The sequence below is a fragment of the Antechinus flavipes genome, chromosome 1, assembly GCF_016432865.1.
Source record: "Antechinus flavipes isolate AdamAnt ecotype Samford, QLD, Australia chromosome 1, AdamAnt_v2, whole genome shotgun sequence".
Lineage (NCBI taxonomy): Eukaryota > Metazoa > Chordata > Mammalia > Dasyuromorphia > Dasyuridae > Antechinus > Antechinus flavipes.
In genome coordinates, this window is record NC_067398.1 from 121,283,856 (window position 1) to 121,302,823 (window position 18,968).

At 32.9% G+C, this 18,968-nt stretch overlaps 1 protein-coding gene across 1 annotated transcript in view; it reads right to left on the reverse strand.

Moving 5' to 3' along the window:
* Positions 1–18,968, reverse strand: part of CPLANE1 (ciliogenesis and planar polarity effector complex subunit 1) — a 113,818-nt gene that overhangs the window by 23,584 nt on the left and 71,266 nt on the right. The window contains exons 32-39 of the mRNA XM_051990098.1: positions 17,699–17,980; positions 16,649–17,425; positions 14,176–14,327; positions 8,882–9,011; positions 6,690–6,744; positions 5,669–5,773; positions 2,482–2,594; positions 628–826 (exon numbers count right to left, since the gene is read on the reverse strand). Coding sequence (XP_051846058.1) covers positions 628–826; positions 2,482–2,594; positions 5,669–5,773; positions 6,690–6,744; positions 8,882–9,011; positions 14,176–14,327; positions 16,649–17,425; positions 17,699–17,980 — 1,813 coding nt within the window. The remainder of the gene's footprint in view (positions 1–627; positions 827–2,481; positions 2,595–5,668; positions 5,774–6,689; positions 6,745–8,881; positions 9,012–14,175; positions 14,328–16,648; positions 17,426–17,698; positions 17,981–18,968) is intronic.

The window sequence follows — 18,968 nt, forward strand, 5'->3', positions numbered from 1 at the left end:
TTTGGTAATTATTTATATCAATAAACTTGCCTATATACTATCAGATTATTATGTTTACTAATATCAGTACATCAAGTATTTGTTATTGTGTCGGTGAATTTTTGATAATTACAATCATTTCCCCTACCTCACCTCTATTTAGTAAAACTTTATTTCTCTATTTTATCTTCTTTTAAAGAATAAACATAAAATTTTCTGGCCTTATTATTTGTGTATATTATATGAATAATTTATGGGTGGCCTTGTATTGCAACCTTAACCTTGCTCCCTCTTCATCCTTAACAGAAGTTATGAATTTAACTGGACCCCTAATTTCTTTAACTCTGCTCTCTGGCTCTTTTATTACAAAGTTTATAGCTCCTTGATGGGGGAAAAATGTTTATTTCAGAGTATAATAAGAATAGGAAGAGATCTGGAAATTCTGTATAAAGTAATAAAGAAAATAAAATGGTATTTATACATTAAAATTTTAAAAATTCAATGGTACAAAACCCAAAAGTAATTTCAAGAAAGAAATTCAGATGAAGGATCTTTAAAGAGAGATGAGAACAGGGAAAGCAAAGCAGTATAATTTTTTTCCTTCAAAAAGTTTTCACTGCTTTAAAAAAATAGAAGGAAGGCTATTACCTTTATTCATAAACTGGTCAGGAGGAATTGCATTAGTAACAGAAGCTGCCATGTAATGCAGATTTGCAGAAGATGGAATTTCCAAATTATCATCTTCCTGTTTGACAACAATATCATCTGTAGTGTCTTCTCTAACAGGCAATTCCTGAAGAAGATCAGTTGCTTCAATGTCAATCACATTTATATAATTGTGTCCAACCTGAGGGAAAACATGCAAAAAATTAAATGTATGTTTTTCTATGTAGGACCAACTATGTTATAAAGGCAATTAGGTTCAACAAACAAGTATTTATTTAAAAGTTTTCACATGCAAAATGCTTACTGGTCTAGAGAGCTATAAAAACAAATAATACCACTATGCAGTAAAAATCAACAAAATGGATAGTTTCAGAAAAATCTGGGGAGAACTGTACAAAGTGAGGGACAGCAAAGTAAGCAGACATAGGAGAACAATTTAAACAATAACTACATTGTAAAACTGAGTAATTTTGAAAGACTTAAGATCTCCTCAATGAAATGACCAACTATAATTCCAAAAGATCAACGATCACTGAAGAAGCATGCAACCTGCTTCCTGAAAGAGAATGGATGAATTCAAAATGTAGAAAGGGACATTTTAAGACACTGACAACACAGAAATATGTTTCTTGTTTGATTATGCATGTTACAGGAGTTTTCTTTTTCTTTTTTTCCCCAATAAGGGTGAAAGAAAATAGGAAGGAGAGAAAATATAATGCATGGTAATTTTAAAACATTTTAGTTAAAAAAAAGTCTTTGCCTTCAATGAGCTTATATTTCTTTGAAAGACACAATACTTACACAGCTAAGAGTAATCAGGGCTACATATCTAAATATAGGTATGTATGCAACATTACTGAAGTTAGAGATAATAAATGATTGCAGTTTGCAACCTAGTGTAAAGTAAGACTTAGATTCTACTTTTCTTTTTACTTAAAGACAAACATAGATTAATTAGGGATCTGTTTCATCAAAACCACTGAGATGATTAAAATTTTTAGCTCTCATAAAGACAATGTATTATGAGGTACTGTATAACAATAGGAAAAGAAGATAATTGGAAAACTTGAACTATGCCCAAAGGGCTATCAAACTATGCATTCCTTTTGATCCAGCAGTCTCTTCTGGGTCTGTGTCTCAAAAACATCATAAAAAGGGGAAAAGGACTCACATGTACAAGAATATTTGTAGCAGCACTTTTTGTAGTGCCAAAGAACTGGAAAGTGGGTGGATGCACCTCAGTTGGGGAATGGCTAAATAAATTATGATATATGAATGTAATGGAGTGTTACTGTTGATCAAGCAGGATGATTTCAGAAAGGCCTGGAGAGACTTACATGAACTGATGTTAAATGAAATGAGCAGAACCAAGAGAACATTGTACACAACAAGAAGATCATATGATGAAAAGCTGTGATGGTGTTGACTGTTTTCTACAATAAGATGATTCAAGTCAATTTTAATAGACTTGTTGAAAGAAGCCATCTGCATCCAGAGAGAGAACTATGGAAACTGAATGTGGATCAAAGCATAGTATTTTCACTTTTTTGTTCTTGTTCTTGTTATTCATTTATTTTTTCCTCTTGTGATCTGATTTTTCTTGCACAACATTACAAATATGGAGATATTTAACCTATATCAAAATGCTTGCTGTCTTGGAGAGGGGGACAAGAGAGGAGGAAGGGAGAAAAATTTGCAACACAAAGTTTTATAAATATGAAAATGTTGAAAACTAGGTTCTTTGCATATATTTTGAAAAATAAACTTTTATAAATTTTTAAAATAGGTCATAATGTATAAAAGAATGTATTAAAAGCATTTTAAGTAAATACAAACCACATTAGATGGAGGATTACTTGTCGAAGGTGTTTCTGATATTTCAGAAGGAAATCCGAGATTTAAATAAACGTCTGGAGCCAACATTTGAGGAACACTCGAAAACTCTTGTACTAGAAATGAGTAAAATTAAGAAAGTAAGAATTAGTAACAAGGTAAAAATTTCAGGAAGCAGACATAAAACATAAACAAGCAATTCAGAAACATATATTTTGAAAAATGTAATGGGGACAGTAGGTGAAATAAAAATAAAACTCTATTCCAAAATAATTTTTGTGTAATCTCAAATAATATATTTTTAAATTAGACTGAATAAAAAGCAGGCTTCTTCACAATTTAATGACACAAAGGAACAAAAAAATGATAAAAATGTAAAATGGAACTTCAAAAATATTAATAAAAAGCATCTTTTAAAAATGTATCTATCTTTTATCCACAAGTAAAATGGTATGGTTAAAAATGTCTGCCTCTTGTACCACTTAGACACCTCTCAGATTAGCTCAAATGACAGGAAAAGATAATTATACTTGTTGGAGGGGATATGGGAAAACTGGAACACTAATATATTGTTGGTGGAATTATAACCTGACCCAACCATTTTAGAGAGCAATATGGAACTATGCCCAAAGGGCTATCAAACTGTCCATACCCTTTGCTCCACCAATGTTTCTAACTAGGCTTGTTTCCCAAAGAGATCTCAAAGGAAGGAAAGGGATCCATATATGCAAAAATGTTTGTGGCAGCCCTTTTCATAGTGGCAAGAAATTGGAAACTGAGTGGATGCCCATCAGATAGAGAATGGCTGAATAAATTATGGTATATGAATGTTATGGGATATTATTGTTCTATAAGAAATTATCAGCAAGATGATTTCAGAGAGCCCTGGAGAGACTTACATGAACTGATAACTAAGAAATAAGTAGAACCAAGAGAACACTGTACATGGCAACAAGAAGATTATGTGATGATCAATTCTGATGGATGAGGCTCTTTTCTACAATGAAAATTCAGGCTAATTTCAATGGTCTCATGATGAAGAGAGCTATCTGCACCCAGAGAGAGGACTATGGGGACTGAGTGTAGATCAGAACATAGTATTTTCATCTTCTTGTTGTTTGCTTATTTTTTATTTACTTTCTCATTTTTATCTTTTTGATCAGATTTTTCTTGCTCAGCAGATTAATTGTGGAAATATGTATAGAAGAATTGCACATGTTTGGCATATATTGGGTTGTCTGCTGTCTGGGGAAGAGAGGAAGAAAAGGTCTGGAACACAAGATTTTGCAAGGGTGAATTTTGAAAACTATCTGTGTATGTATTTTGAAAATAAAAAACTAAAAAAAAGTCTGTCTTTTAAAATAGTCTTCACACACCAGTATATAAAATATAAGGTTGCCAGACATATCTGCTGCTATTATGATCCATTATTCCAATTTTATTTGCTAGAAATCAGGCTTTTAATAAGACATCTGTCATTTTTAACATTTTCTGCATGAATCCTGTGATCATGGTAGCATTTTAAAAAACTATATAAATGATATGTGTATGTATATATATATATATATATATATATCATAATAGCTAAAAATTAAAAGGAAAAACTCACTGATACTGAATTTTTCTGCATGACACCAATTTTGCTATTTTTCAATTAGTTTACTATTTTTTTGTTATTAAGTTAACAGAGCTTTTAAGATACCAAAAGGAAAGAAAAACTATATCCTCATGTGGCAGAAATGATTTGTTGAGTTTGATCATATTAAAAGAAAATTATTTTTAATTAGTTTCCTTATTTTGGAGTGAATTAGGAATTTAATGAAGAAAAGAAATACTCCTTCAAATCAATTATGTAACTTAAATGCAACTTTTAACATGGAATCTCTCTTCTTAGTAATGGCATCTGTTATTAAGCTGCTGTTCTTACTCAAATTATCTTGGAATATATTTCTGTGTATAAATTGTATCCTCCCAATATAATTCCTTGAGGACAAGAAATGTTTCACTTTGTTGGTATTTCCAGCAAGTAAGAAAGCCTTTTCAATTACATGGGGTTTGCTAAGTAGAAGTAAATTTTTTAAAAGTACAAGTTGCAATTTTTAGCTATGAGAATTTAGATACATTACTTACATATTGGACTGGTTTATAGGCACAAATTTTTTTTCCTGGAAATTAGTCTGGGTATTTAATGAACATCTAAAAGTTTCTTCCCACTATAACTCTTATCATCATTAGTTAACAAGCTAGGAAATGAACAGAGAGTCAATAAGACCTGGGTTCAAATCCAACCATAGATACTTATGAGCTACTTTTTACTATTCTTACTTTAGGTAAGTTACTTAATCACTTTCTGCCTCAGTTTCTCCATCTGTCAAATGGGTATAATAATCTATCTCCAGTGACTGTTGTGAAGATAAATTGAAATATTTAGAAAAGTACTCTGCAAATCTTAAAGTGTTATATAATGATTTTATTATTATTATACAATCATTTATAGAAACTTTCCAACTTCTGCCTTTTCTGACCTACCTCCAACTTGACTTTGTTATCTGTGGCCTTTGTATTTTTAACTGCTACCTAACAAATTTCCTGTGTTAAAATTAATTGGGGTAGAGAATCCAAAACCAAAACATAATCTATGTTTGGCTTGGAAGATACTATCTAATGCATGAAAATAGGGAGGCAAACCTTTCTCTGTTGTGTTTTAATTCAAATTTACATTAAATTGTATTTATAATCATGTACAAAGCAGCTGACTTAGGGAGAAGAGAAAGCTAATCTGGAGCCAAAAACTGATTACAGATAATCTACCTCAGAATAATTAAGAACTTCTTTTTTAAAACTACCTTAACTAAAATGTCTTTTACCTATCCCTTACAGGAATGTATAAAAGAGGTATTTTAGTATCATATACACAGTACAATAAAAATCATTTATAAAGCTCTTTCAAATTCACAAAGCCCTTTCATCACAGCACCTTGTGAAACAGGTAGTGTAGGTATTATTCTCTTTGTAGTGATCAGAAAACTAAGTTTTTAGGAAGGTAAAGTGACTTTCCTAAAAGTCAAAGAGCTGGTGAAGAATGGTGCTGAGATTAAAACCCAAGTATTTCAACTCAAACTCTAGATTTCTTTCAGCTCCCTCAAGTTATAACAAAACAACTAAGTAAAGAATCAGGATAGCATTTTACCTGGGTCTGTGTTTGTACTTGCATCTTGATTCTTTACCACCTTCTTTTTTATAGAAGCCATATAATGTAATCCAGCTGAAGTAGTGATGTCTTCTTCTAGTGATTCTTAAATGCAAGAAAAAACTCCAGTGAACTATAATCAACCAACCAATTTATTCAGTGCCTACTACTATGTACAAAGCACAATTTGAAGTGTTGGGGAGAAAATAGGGGCAGTGAACTTAGGATGGCTGTAATCAAGACTGAAAACAATTAGTAAATAGAAGAAGAAAGTAGATAATAGATAATTAAGTATTACATTATTTAGCAGCTTAGAAAAAAAGAAGATTGGTGAGGGCAGGGCTAGTCAAAGAAGGCTTCATGGGCAAAGTGGGAAAATGAGAAGTGAGTTAGAACAGGAAGGATGAGAAAGTTTGGACAGAAACAGTAAGAAAATTTCAAATAAATGAACAACAAAAAGCCACAGACATAAGAATGGACATGATCTCTCTGGAACTTGTGATGAGTAGACAGAATGGGAGACAGATTAAGGTGTCACCGAAGATATACTGAAGTCACTGAAAACAGATAAGCTCTTCAAACAACACTGAGGAGAGGAGAAAATCAAACATCCTGATCTTAGGATATGCCTATAGTTAGGCAGAAACTTAAATTTAGCCAATTTTCTGAGTGTAGATACTGTCTTCTCTTTTCTGAACTAACTCCCTATAGTGTAATTTATTCTACAAATTCTATAAATCTGTTTAACAGAGTATTTTATTAGTGTGTCTGATCCTACCCACTTACACCATGTCATTTCTTTCAATCCTCAAGTACCAGAGGCTGATGATTGTTCTCTAAAGGAGATTTTCACTGGATATAAGCATATTTATATATGTAAAATTTTATCTTGTTTTTACAGATGATAATGTAAAAAAATCTAGTTAATCTAACTCTTGTGATTATGTAAGCTTATCCCTCAAAAAACTGATCTGATCTTTAAAATAGATATAACTTACTTGTAAATCACAAAGATACTTACCCAAAGGAATTACAAAACGATCAGTAGGCTGAGGAATAGGTTGTTCTTGCTGATCCTAAATAAATCCCAAAATGAATGTTTGGTTAGTGTAAAATGTGGCTTATTATCTTTGGTATTTAATATTATTTAGGTCTCATACTGTGTTGTTGTTATCCATTTCCATTAAGTTTATTACCCCAAAACAGTAAAATGTATTATCAATTCACTATAAAAGTCAGTGCTTGGTACATATATTTAAGGAATACTTAGGTTTAGAGATATTTTTAAGTAGTATATTTCTGTTTAACAGGAACATTAGAAATCTTCAGGCTATTCTCTTGCAAATTCCTTCTGTCCAGCTTAAAATATTTAAGAAAAAAATCCTAATTCTAGGCAATATTCATTTTGTAAAACAAGCTTTACTATATTAATTTACTAGAGAGTTTGTCAAGTTGTAATCTCTGTAAATGTGTAAGATTAATCCAAATAATAAAAAGGCAGATTTCCATGTATATGTAAGTTACTAAATTTGACAGTAGCTTTATAGATCCTATTTAAAAGAAATATTAGAAATCTTCAGACTACTCTCTAGCAAATCCCTTCTGTCCAACTTAAAAATATTTAAGGAAAAAAAGACCTAATTCTAGGCAATATTCATTTTATAATATGAGCTTTACTATATTAATTTACTGAGGAGTTTGTCATTTTGTAATCTTTGTAAATGTATAAGATAAATCCAAATAAATTAGTATGATAGAAACTAGGCATTGACGCACACTTAACACTGTACACCAAGATCAGATCAAAATGGATTCATCACCTAGGCATAAAGAATGAGATTATAAATAAATTGGAAGAGCATAGGATAGTTTACCTCTCAGACCTGTGGAAGAGGAAGGAATTTATGACCAAAGATCATTACTGATCACAAAATAGAAAATTTTGATTATATCAAATTGAAAAGTTTTTGTACAAACAAAACTAATGCAGACAAGATTAGAAGGGAAGCTGGGAAAACATTTTTACAGTCAAAAGGTTCTGATAAAGACTTCATTTCCAAAATATAGAGAGAACTGACTAATTCATAAAAAATCAAGCCATTTTCCAATTGATAAATGGTCAAAGGATATGAACAGACAATTCTCAGATGAAGAAATTGAAACTATTTCTAATCTTATGAAAAGATGCTCCAAGTCATTATTAATCAGAGAAATGCAAATTAAGACAGCTCTGAGATACTATTACACACCTGTCAGATTGGCTAGAATGACAGGGAAAGATAATGCGGAATGTTGGAGGGGATGTGGGAAAACAGGGACACTGATACATTATTGGTGGAATTGTGAATACATCCAGCCATTCTGGAGAGCAATTTGGAACTATGCTCAAAAAGTTATCAAGCTGTGCATACCCTTTGATCCAGCAGTGTTTCTACTGAGCTTATATCCCAAAGAGATACTGAAGAAGGGAAAGGGACCTGTATGTGCCAAAATGTTTGTGGCAGCCCTGTTTGTATTGTCCAGAAACTGGAAACTGAGTGGATGCCCATCAATTGGAGAATGGCTGAATAAATTGTGGTATATGTTATGGAATATTATTGTTCGGTAAGAAATGACCAACAGGAGGTTTTCAGAAAGGCCTGGAGAGACTTACACGAACTGATGCTGAGTGAAATGAGCAGAACCAGAAGATCATTATATACTGCAACAACAATATTAGATGATGATCAATTCTGATGGACCTGGCCACCTTCAGCAATGAGATGAACCAAATCAGTTCCAATAGAGCAGTGATGAACTGAACCAGCTACACCCAGCGAAAGAACTCTGGGAGATGATTATGAACCATTACATAGAATTCCCAATCTCTCTTATTTTTGTCTGCCTGCATTTTTGATTTCCGTCACAGGCTAATAGTACACGATTTCAAACTCTGATTCTTTTTGTACAGCAAAATAACTGTTAGGACATATATGCTTTAACATACTTAACATGTATTGGTCAACCTGCCATCGGGGGGAGGGGATGGGGAAAAGGAGGGGAAAAATTGGAACAAAAGGTTTGGCAATTGTCAATGTAAGTAAAATGTCAAAATTACCCATGCACATAACTTGTAAAAATAAAAAAATTTTTAAAAGATTAATCTAAATAATAAAAAGGCATAAAGTTCTATGTACATGTAAATTAGTAAATTTGACAGTGGCTTTCCTTTACCTCTTGTTTCACAATTACTTCTGAATCATCTGGATTAATAATGGAATCCTCTGATTGGAATGTCACACATTTTTTCTCTTGTTTCTCTAAACTTTCTTCTTGAAGCTTTTTCTTAGCCCGTCTTCTTTCTCTATTATTAAAAAAAAAGTATATAATTAAAATGAATTAAAAGAAACAAGAAATTGGCAAATTAATACTTTCTTAAGGACATCTGAGAAAAAATGTAAGCAAAGTCATGTTTATGTGGTGCTTAAAATTTACAAAATATTTTTTCTTCTTTTATAAAATTGTCAAATAACAACAAATGTGGACATTTCTATTTAAAAGAAAAAGCATATATACTGAATTTAACAGTAATGCCAATGTTATTTGTCTGTGTAACCTTCTGAATTTCGGCTAAACTTCTAAATGCTCCATTCTGTACATTTTTGTATTTTACATAGATGAGAGGTTAGGGCTGGACAAGCAGATCTGAGAATCATCTGTGTAAAGATGATAAGTGAATCTTTGGGTATCAATGAGATCACCAAATGAAGAGGTGGGGAGGGAAGAAAAGGGCCCAAGACACGACCTTGGGAACTGACACCCACACTTGCCAAAAGTGACCCACATAAAAATCCAGCAAAGAGCACTTGAGAACAAGTGGTCTCTAGTTTCTCTTCTGCATTCTAATCTTGCAGCAATGACATACCAAACAATTTGAACTAGCTGACTTAGGGGCATCTGAAAATTAACTTAACAGTTCATTACCTTTTTCCAGAATCCCTGTTCTCCCTTCTGAACTTCCCTATTTCTGCTATAGGCTTTAATCTTCTTCTGTTCACACACACTCACAATGCTGTGGTGTAGTCTTAACTCTTCACTCTCCATCTATTTAATCAATTGCCAAATGTTATCATTTCTACCTCTGTTAACATCCCTTGCATTTTTCCTTTACTGTCCACTGACATAGACACCATCTCTGATTCAGGACCTCAGCATTCTCCACCACTGCAAGTGCATTCCAAACAGTTTCCCTGTATCAAGTCTCTTTCCATTCCAACTCATCCTTCATTTAGCTGCCAAAAGTGACTTTTCTGAACACTGAGAAACGAATATGAACTATTTGCATTTTTGATTTTCTTCCCGAGTTATTTTTACCTTCTGAATCCAATTCTCCCTGTGCAACAAGAGAACTGTTCGGTTCTGCAAACATATATTGTATCTAAGATATACTGCAACATATCTAACATATATAGGACTGCTTGCCATCTTGGGGAGGGGGTGGAGGGAAGGAGGGGAAAAAACGAAACATAAGCGAGTGCAAGGGATAATGTTGTAAAAAATTACCCTGGCATGGATTCTGTCAATATAAAGTTATTATTAAATAAAATAAATTTTAAAAAAAAAAGTGACTTTTCTAAAGTGAAATCACCAGTTAAGAAAGTATAGGAGAAAAAATGAAGGTCAGGGTTTTAGGGTAAACTCAAAAGATAAAGGGAGCTGTTCCATGTGATTCTCCTATGCCTCGCTGCAGTCTCACTCTAGAGCTTCCCTCAAATGATTGGGGTCTCTTTACCCAGGAATATCCATCCACCTCTGCAGCATTGCCAGCACTTCCCTGTGACAAATCCCTTATCTGACTGGTGAGTTTCTCCCCTAGGCCTCTCTTTTGGGAATGGTACCATGCAATGAACTTTTATTCCTCTCCTGGCTGTTTACTTCTGGACTTCAGTATCATGCCCCTATCTGGGCATCTTCATCTCACACTTCTGCTTTTTAGATCCTTTTTGTGTGTTATCTTCTCCCATTTGAATGTGAGTTCCTTATATGCAAATTCTGCCTTGCTATTTGGTTTTATTTGTATCCCCAGCACTTAGTACAGTGCCTGGGCACAGAACAAAAACTTAGTAATGTTTGTTGCCTATATGCTTGCCTTTCTCAATAATTCCAGTGGCTCTCTGAAGGGATATCCACGGAACGGAGAAAATATGATTTTTGATTGTAAACTACTGTGCTATAAGAAATGACAAGCAGTATGATATCAGAAAAAACCTGCAAAGTCTTATATGAACTGATGCAAAGTGAAATGAACAGAATCAAAAGATCACTGTACACAGTAAAAGCAATATTCTAAGAATGGTCAGATGTGAAAGATTTAGCTACTCTTATCAAGACTATGATCCCTTTATGAAAAATGTTATCCACTTCCAGAGAGGATACTGATGAACTGTGTGTACAAATTGAAGCATACTTTTTTTTCTTTATTTTCACTTTATTTTTCTTGTTTTTTGTATGTTTTCTTTTCCAACATGGCTAACAGGAAAATAGGGTTTGCATGACTTCACGTGCATAATTTATACCATATAGCTTGCCTTCTCGAGGGCTGAAGGAGAGTAGGAAAGGAAAGAAAGAATATGAAATTAAACATTTTAAAAAATGAATGTTAAGTTTTTTAATGTAATTGGGGAATATTTAAGGAAATAAATAAGAATATACTTTAAAATATTTAAAAATAATATGCAATTTGACTAATTTAATTCTACCACTGAAGGAGAAATCAAGGGATATAGTAAAAGCACTTTTATTTTTTTAAAGTGGAATGTATGATCTTTTAAGCTTATGGAATAAACGGTTTGAATTAAATGAGATGGGAGAGAGGATTCTGAAAAAATAGTGGAATAGGTTAAAAAAAATCCCAAGTTCTCCAAACTTCCCCTGCAAACAAGAGAAACAGTGCCTCACATCAAATGTGGAACTGTTAAAAAACTAACAAGAGTTGGGGCAGGACTGTGGTTCTCCAGGAACAACTAGAGAAGATCTTGAAGAAAGAAACCAGAATAGAGATTTGGCCTGTGTAAAGTGTAAATACTTCCAGGCTAGCTCCACTTAATAGCATGTGGTCTTAGAGGTATCTGGGTTGAGAGACCACCTCAGTCCCAGCCACAGGAGTTTTTACTTCCAGAAAAGTTAAGAGTCAGGGTCTGTAAAAATTAAGAGAAGCTCTGTTGAAATGGAATGTCAGGCCCAGCTCCACTAGGGAGATGCTGCTCTGATAGAGAAGGAACTAGTATATGTCCAGTGAGTGCAGAAGCAGTGGGGGCAGGGCTGCTGCTGGCCGTGGACACTTACAGGAGAACAGAATTCTTGGTTTGGGATTCCATCCTGAGGTGGACAACCAAAGGAAGACCTGAAGCCAGAGCCCCATCCCTCATGCCCTAGGAGTAGAGGTGATTACACCAAAAATTTAATATATGTATAGATAGATAATTAGATAGATATAAATTTTTAATGAGCATACAAAGGAGAAAGAACCCAACCACAGAAAGTTACTATAGATATAGGGAAGACCAGAGTTCATCTTCAGTGGAAAATACTAAAGCAAAAATGGTTTCTCCTACCCTAAAAAGTAACATGAAATAGTCACCTGCCCCAAAAATTTCATAGAAGAACTCAAAAAAGACTTTTAAAATCAAATAAGGAAGACTGAAGAGAAACTTTAGATAAATAAATAAGAGAAAACAATCCAGGAAAAGCAAGGAGATTATGAAAAGAAAGTCAGCAAACTAGAAAAGGAGATTCAAAATCTTAAGGGAAAAAAACAACTCCTTGAAAAAGTAGAACTGGGCAAGGGAAGCAGAAGAGTTGTAAAAGACCAAGAAAAAATAATATAAAATAAAATATAAACAATGAAAAAGTATAAGAGAATGTGAAGAGAATCTTATAAGAAAAACAACTAATATGGAGAACAGATTAAGAAGAGAAAGCATAAGAATAATTGGACTACTTGAAAGCTATCATCAAAAAAAAAAAAAAAAGAATCTTAATTCTGTTCTGAAGTGTTACAAGAAGAGGGGAAAAGAGAAATAGAAAAATCCCACTGATCACCATCTGAAGGAAATTCAACAAGGAAAACCCACAGTAACATTATAGCTAAATTCCAAAAACCCCAGATCAAGGAGAAAATATTACAGACAAGAAAAAAAAAAAAAAAGAGCAAATAGATATACAATTAGAATCACAAAAGACCCAGGAGTAACTATATTAAAAGACTGCAGTTCTTGGAACACTATATATCAAAGAGCAAAAGAAATAGAGTTGTAACCAAAAACATTATATTCAGAAAAGTTAAGCATAATCCTGAAGAAAAAAATTGGACATTCAATGAACTGTCAGGCTTTAAGGATTTTGTTGTAAAAAGATTTGAATTTAATACAAAATCTGACATATAAGAACCAAGAGAAATATAAAGGAAACATCAAAGACTAATTTCAAGAGGCTCAATAAGGATAATTTATTTATAAATTAAACAAGGAAATGTAAACCTCTGTCTAAGATTATCATTAGTAACTGGGTTAGTTTGAAAGATTTTGGTAGAGCTAAAAAAAAAGTAAAATCATGAAGGAAAAAGTAAAAAGAGAAATGATGTCACATGAATGAGGTGCAAGAAGAACTTTTGGGGATAACTAGGAGGGAAGAAAAGGAGAGAAAAAGAGAATAAAGTAGAAAGTGCATACAAGAGAACAAAAGATAGACAGTCCTGAACATAATGTATATAGTATTTATTATATACACATTCCTGAAATGGAAATTTATTGTTGTATATTTTGAATCCTCTTCTCATGTTTGGGTATGCACATGGCAACATTTTTTTCTTTTTTCTATTTTGTATTTGTTTTAAATAAATAAATTTAAAAAAAATTTTTTAAAATGAGATCACAAGTTAGAAGACTTTAACAATAGGAAGAGGCCATGTGGTAAAGCATCAGATGATGCTTAAGATATGATTTTATTCCTATCGCTACCAATTAACTGGAGTTTACAAATTTTATATCAGTAATTCTTGCATGAAGAGAAAGGCTGGAATAAATACTAACAACTTAAATGTAAATAGGGCTTTAAGATTTATAAAGTACTTTCCTAACAACAACTATGATGCAGGTAGTATATTATTTTCTCACTTTATGGATAAGAAAACTGTGGCTATGAACCTAGATATTGACTCCAAAACCAATGCCTTTTACAACTATACCATGTTGCCTCGCAAAATTGTATTTTGCAAACATTCTTCTATTTGATCCTAATAACCACTTTTCTATACCTGATAGGTAAAGAAATTGAAGCTCAGAGATTGTGACCTATGTGAAGGCACAAAATTAGTTAAGTGGTATAACTAGGATTCAAACTTGGATTCTAGCATTTTTTTCAATATGCCATAAATAAAATTTCTTTCAACTCTAAAATTCTATATGTATGATTAAAATTAATATTGAGTTCTCCAACTTATTTTTACAAAATATTACTTTAAAACTTACCTTTTTTTATTTTCCTTTTTTGGCTCTATTTTGGCTTTTAAAAGGTGAATATTCCCAGGTTTCTCATGTTCAAGTAAATTAAATGATTGTTTCTGTTGGCTTTGTTTAAATGCAATGAGATTTTCAAGTGGAATGAACTTTGGTTTTTGGCACTGTGAACGCGAAGAAATGCCATTAAAAGTAAAAACAAAAACAAAGTAAAAACCTCAATTAAAATACTGTACCACAAAAAGAATGTTTTAATTAAACTCAACTTCACAAGAAAGAAGCTATCAAAATGATTTGATATTTAAATAGCAGATCTAAATTTTAGCAATGCTACAACCACAGAGCAATAACAAAGATTTCTCATCCATTGGACTAAGACAGTTAAGCAGAGGGAAACAGCAAACAGTGGACAGTCCAGCCAGTTTAGCTGCAGTCATGACAAGATAAGCAGCCAACTCCTCAAAGAATGCACCAAGTCTCCTTGGTGCTATCAAAAGCCCTGATCTTGTACTCCCTAACAGTGAGGAAAATGTACGTATCATTCCTTCTCCTGGCCACCTTCCAGAGACAGTTGATGAAAGAACAAAATTTACAAATATAAGAAAAACAAAAGTCCAAACTCCTGTAGTAATTCTACTAGCCTCTTAGCTTTCACCTCTATCTCCTCAAACAAAATTACCCCAAAATAGCATCATACACTGTAATCTCAATGATAAAAGGACTAAGTACCATCATTATGAATTGTTTGCTTCACTGATAAATAAGTTAGATAACTACAGTCAGGTAGAATTGCCCAAAATAACTGCTCCTTCTTGCTGTCAAATCTTAGCTAGAAAGTTTTCCCAATTTCTCTACTACATGAGACTTTTTGAACATCTAATTTATAGAGAACTGATGAACTAAGTGGAAAATGAAGCATAATCTCTTCACTTTATTTTTCTTACTTCACAAGATAATACTGGAATGTTTTGCATGATTTCACATGTATAACCAATATCATATTGCTTGTGAGGGAAGAAAAGAATTTGGAATTAAAAGTTTTTAAAATGTCAAAAATAAATAATTTTTAAAATTCAATCCACAGGATTTAGTGCTAATAAGTCCAAACCTCATCTTTTACAAAAAGAAGTAAAGAACAAATTTCATGACCAGCAGGATGAATACAGAGAGGACTGGCGAGACTTACATGAACTAATGCTAAGTGAAATGAGCAGAACCAGGAGATCATTATACACTTCGACAACGATATTGTATGAGGACATATTTTGATGGAAGTGGATTTCTTTGACAAAGAGACCTAACTGAGTTTCAATTGATAAATGACGGACAAAAGTAGCTACACCCAAAGAAAGAACACTGGGAAACGAATGTGAACTATCTGCATTTTTGTTTTTCTTCCCGGGATATTTATACCTTCTGAATCCAATTCTCCCTATGCAACAAGAGAACTGTTCGGTTCTGCAAACATATATTGTATCTAGGATATACTGCAACATATCCAACATATAAAGGACTGCTTGCCATCTAGGGGAGGGGAAAAAAATTGGAACAGAAACGAGTGCAAAGGATAATGTTGTAAAAAAAAAAAAAAAATTACCCTGGCATGGATTCTGTCAATATAAAGTAATTATTAAATAAAAATTAAAAAAAAAAAGAACACATTTCAGAATTCCTCTATCTTTTCAGCTCAGAAGCATGATGTAACATGCTCATAGTAATAGAAAAAGAACTAGGATCTAAATCCAAATTTTCTGGCTCCAAATTCAGTGCTCTTTACACTATTATATAGCATGTCACATTAGTTGTTTAAATGTAATAGTTGGTAGCATCTTTTCTATAAAAAATGTTCTTACAATAAAAGTCCAAAAATATTTTCACTGAGGGAATCATATAGTTGAACTGCTCTGCTATTATATTAAGTTGCTAAAATCCATTATCTTTGGAATATTATTGTTCTATAAGATATTGATCAAAAAAAAGATATTGGTTAGCAGGCTAATTTCAGAAAGGCCTGGAGAGACTTACATGAACTGAAGCTAAGAAAAGTGAGGAGATTCAAGAAAACATTGTACGCAGCAGTTACAGGATTATGTAATTATCACGGACCTGGCTTTTTTCAACAATGAGTTGATTCAAGCCAATTCCAATAGACTTGTGATGGATGAACAGAGCCATCCTGCATCTAGGGAGAGGACTATGGATCAAAGCATAGTATTTTCACTTATGTTGTTATGTTTACTTGCTTTTTTTCTCATTTTTTTTTCTTTTGATCTGATTTTTCTTGTGCAGCATGATAAATGTGGAAATGGTTAGAAGAACTACAAGTTTAACCTATATTGGATTATTCTAGGAGAGGGAAAATGTGAAGAAGAGAGAAAAATGTGAAATCTAATTGTTTTGTAAGGGTCAACGCTGAAAACTATCTTTTGCATGTATTTTGAAAATAAAAAGTTATTATTATAAAAAAAAATTTTAAATCCCCTACCTTGTGTTCTAGGGGTAAGCAAGTATGAAGTAACTTTATGCTTGGGTACAAGATTTCTTTTGAGTCTCTTTCTTTTTCTTTTGATCTATTAAAGGTTGGAGGAGTAAAAACTGATGTTCTCAAGGCTGCTGAAAATACAGGAGTGGGATTAAGTTGCAGGTGTAGCAAAGGAACACCAAGAAAATTCCCATTAGATATCTCAGAGGGCTTGGGTTTCACATCAAATATTTTTTCTTGTTTTTTCACTGAAGAGTCCTGTTGAGGTGTCAAGTTTTCTTGTTCAATATACTGATCTAAGTTGAGATGCTTAGGAATTTCTGTAGTTCTTATTTCTGCCCATCTCTTCTGTTCAAGGGCTTCCTGCACAGTTTCCACATCATACTGGTTCAAATTCAAATGGGATGTGGGAATGTCACTATGTGCCATTAAAGGAAGTTTTCCAGCATTGGATAAACCCCAGGCCTCTTTTGGTTCTGGGGGCGGTCTGACTGGAACTTGTGGAGTTCTTACTGGATGGACAGAGAGAGGTTTGAATTCATGTTTCATTTCAATGTTAAGCAAAGGAAAACCACTAACAGGATTTAAGGTTTTCACGGCTGGAATAAGTGTAGGGTTCTTGTGAGTGATGGGTGTGGAGGACAACAAGTGCAAGTGATTGCTTGCAGCTAAAGTTGAAGAAGCTGGGTTGGTGGAAAAGCCTTGACATTTTGGAATTTCTCCTCCATTATTAGAATGGCCATCTAAATGAGCTGAAGGAACACAAAAGGATGGAATATTCTGAAAGAGAAAAAAAAAACGGATGTTTTATATTTGTAGAACACATTTCAGAATTCTTATTTTAAATATGGTATATATAGTGGATTTTTTTTTTTTTTTTTTAGTGAAGGGAACATCAGCTACCAGAGAACAGTAACTTAATTAAATAAGAAAAAAAAGCCAGCCTTAGATCCATAAAATCATTTTTGGTTGGTGATTAAAGTATCCATTCTCCTTAACTCAGAGATTCTAATACTGGAGTCATAACCCAATGTTATACATTTTATATGGTACCTGAATATTTCCAACTTTGTCCTGATCAGACTGGACAATTCCTTCATGATGAGATCGGCTCTTTTCAAACTGTCTGGAATTTTCTTCAAAGGATCTAAGTAGGAAATCTTTCTTAACATTTGTAACTGTGGGCTCAACATCACCACTGCCTCTTGTGGGGCCTGAAATTTGGCTTCCCTCGAAATGCATATTTTGAAACTGCTGTGTAAGATGTAGATTGGGAAGGTTGGCAAACGATGATCCTACTATTTGCATTAGGCTCATGAAGTTGATCTGCTGCAACTAGGATACAGTAAAAAAAAAAAATTGTTTAATTATTTAAAAATAAGAAGTCACAATCCCTTATTAAAGTTAATAGTCTGAGTCATAACCTTGGTTCTTTTTTCAGCCAGTCAGTCAATAAACATTATATTGGATAATAGGTGAGGGAGATTAAAGGGGAAAAAAAACCTCATACTCACAAAATTTACACTATAGACAGTATATTGAAAGTATAACATATCATAAAATATAAATATATCTAAGAAATAAAAACAATTTAAGAATTTATTTTATTTTATTTTATTTTTACTTACTTTTTTTGCTGAGGCAATTGGGGTTAAGTGACTTGACCAGATTTGAACTCAGGTCCTTCTGACTTCAGGGCTAGTGCTCTATCCATCTATCATATCCATGCTCTATACCACCTAGTTGCCCCACAATTCAAGAACATTGATAAGATAATATTCTCTATTCAAGTTCTACTCTGATGGTGTAGAGATGACACTGTCTTAAAGACTATGCTAATGGAGAAAGGTTTCAAGCGTACACTCTGCATTACAGTTTGTAGTAGATGATAACCCAGATAAGTTCAAAAATTTATAAAAAGATTTATAAAAAGATTGGTCACAAAATGATGAATTTTTCTTCCACAGCAATTCTCAAAGACCATCTACCAAAATGTAGAAAGACTAAATCTTGGAGAGTATGTGTTAAAATTTGGACATTAATACACTGCTGATGGAGTTGTAAAGGGATCCAAGTATTCTGAAGAACAATTTGGAATTATTACCAAAGGGCAATAAAATTGTGTATACCCTTTGATCCAACAATACCACTACCAAGTCTATAATGCAAAGATATCCCCCCAAATGGGAAAAGGACCTATTAACATGAAAATATAAATATTTTTGAATTTTTGAATCAAAAATCAAAGGGATGCTCATCAGTTGGGGAATGGCTAAACAATTTGTGGTACGAATGTACTGTAATATTATTGTGCTGAAAGAAA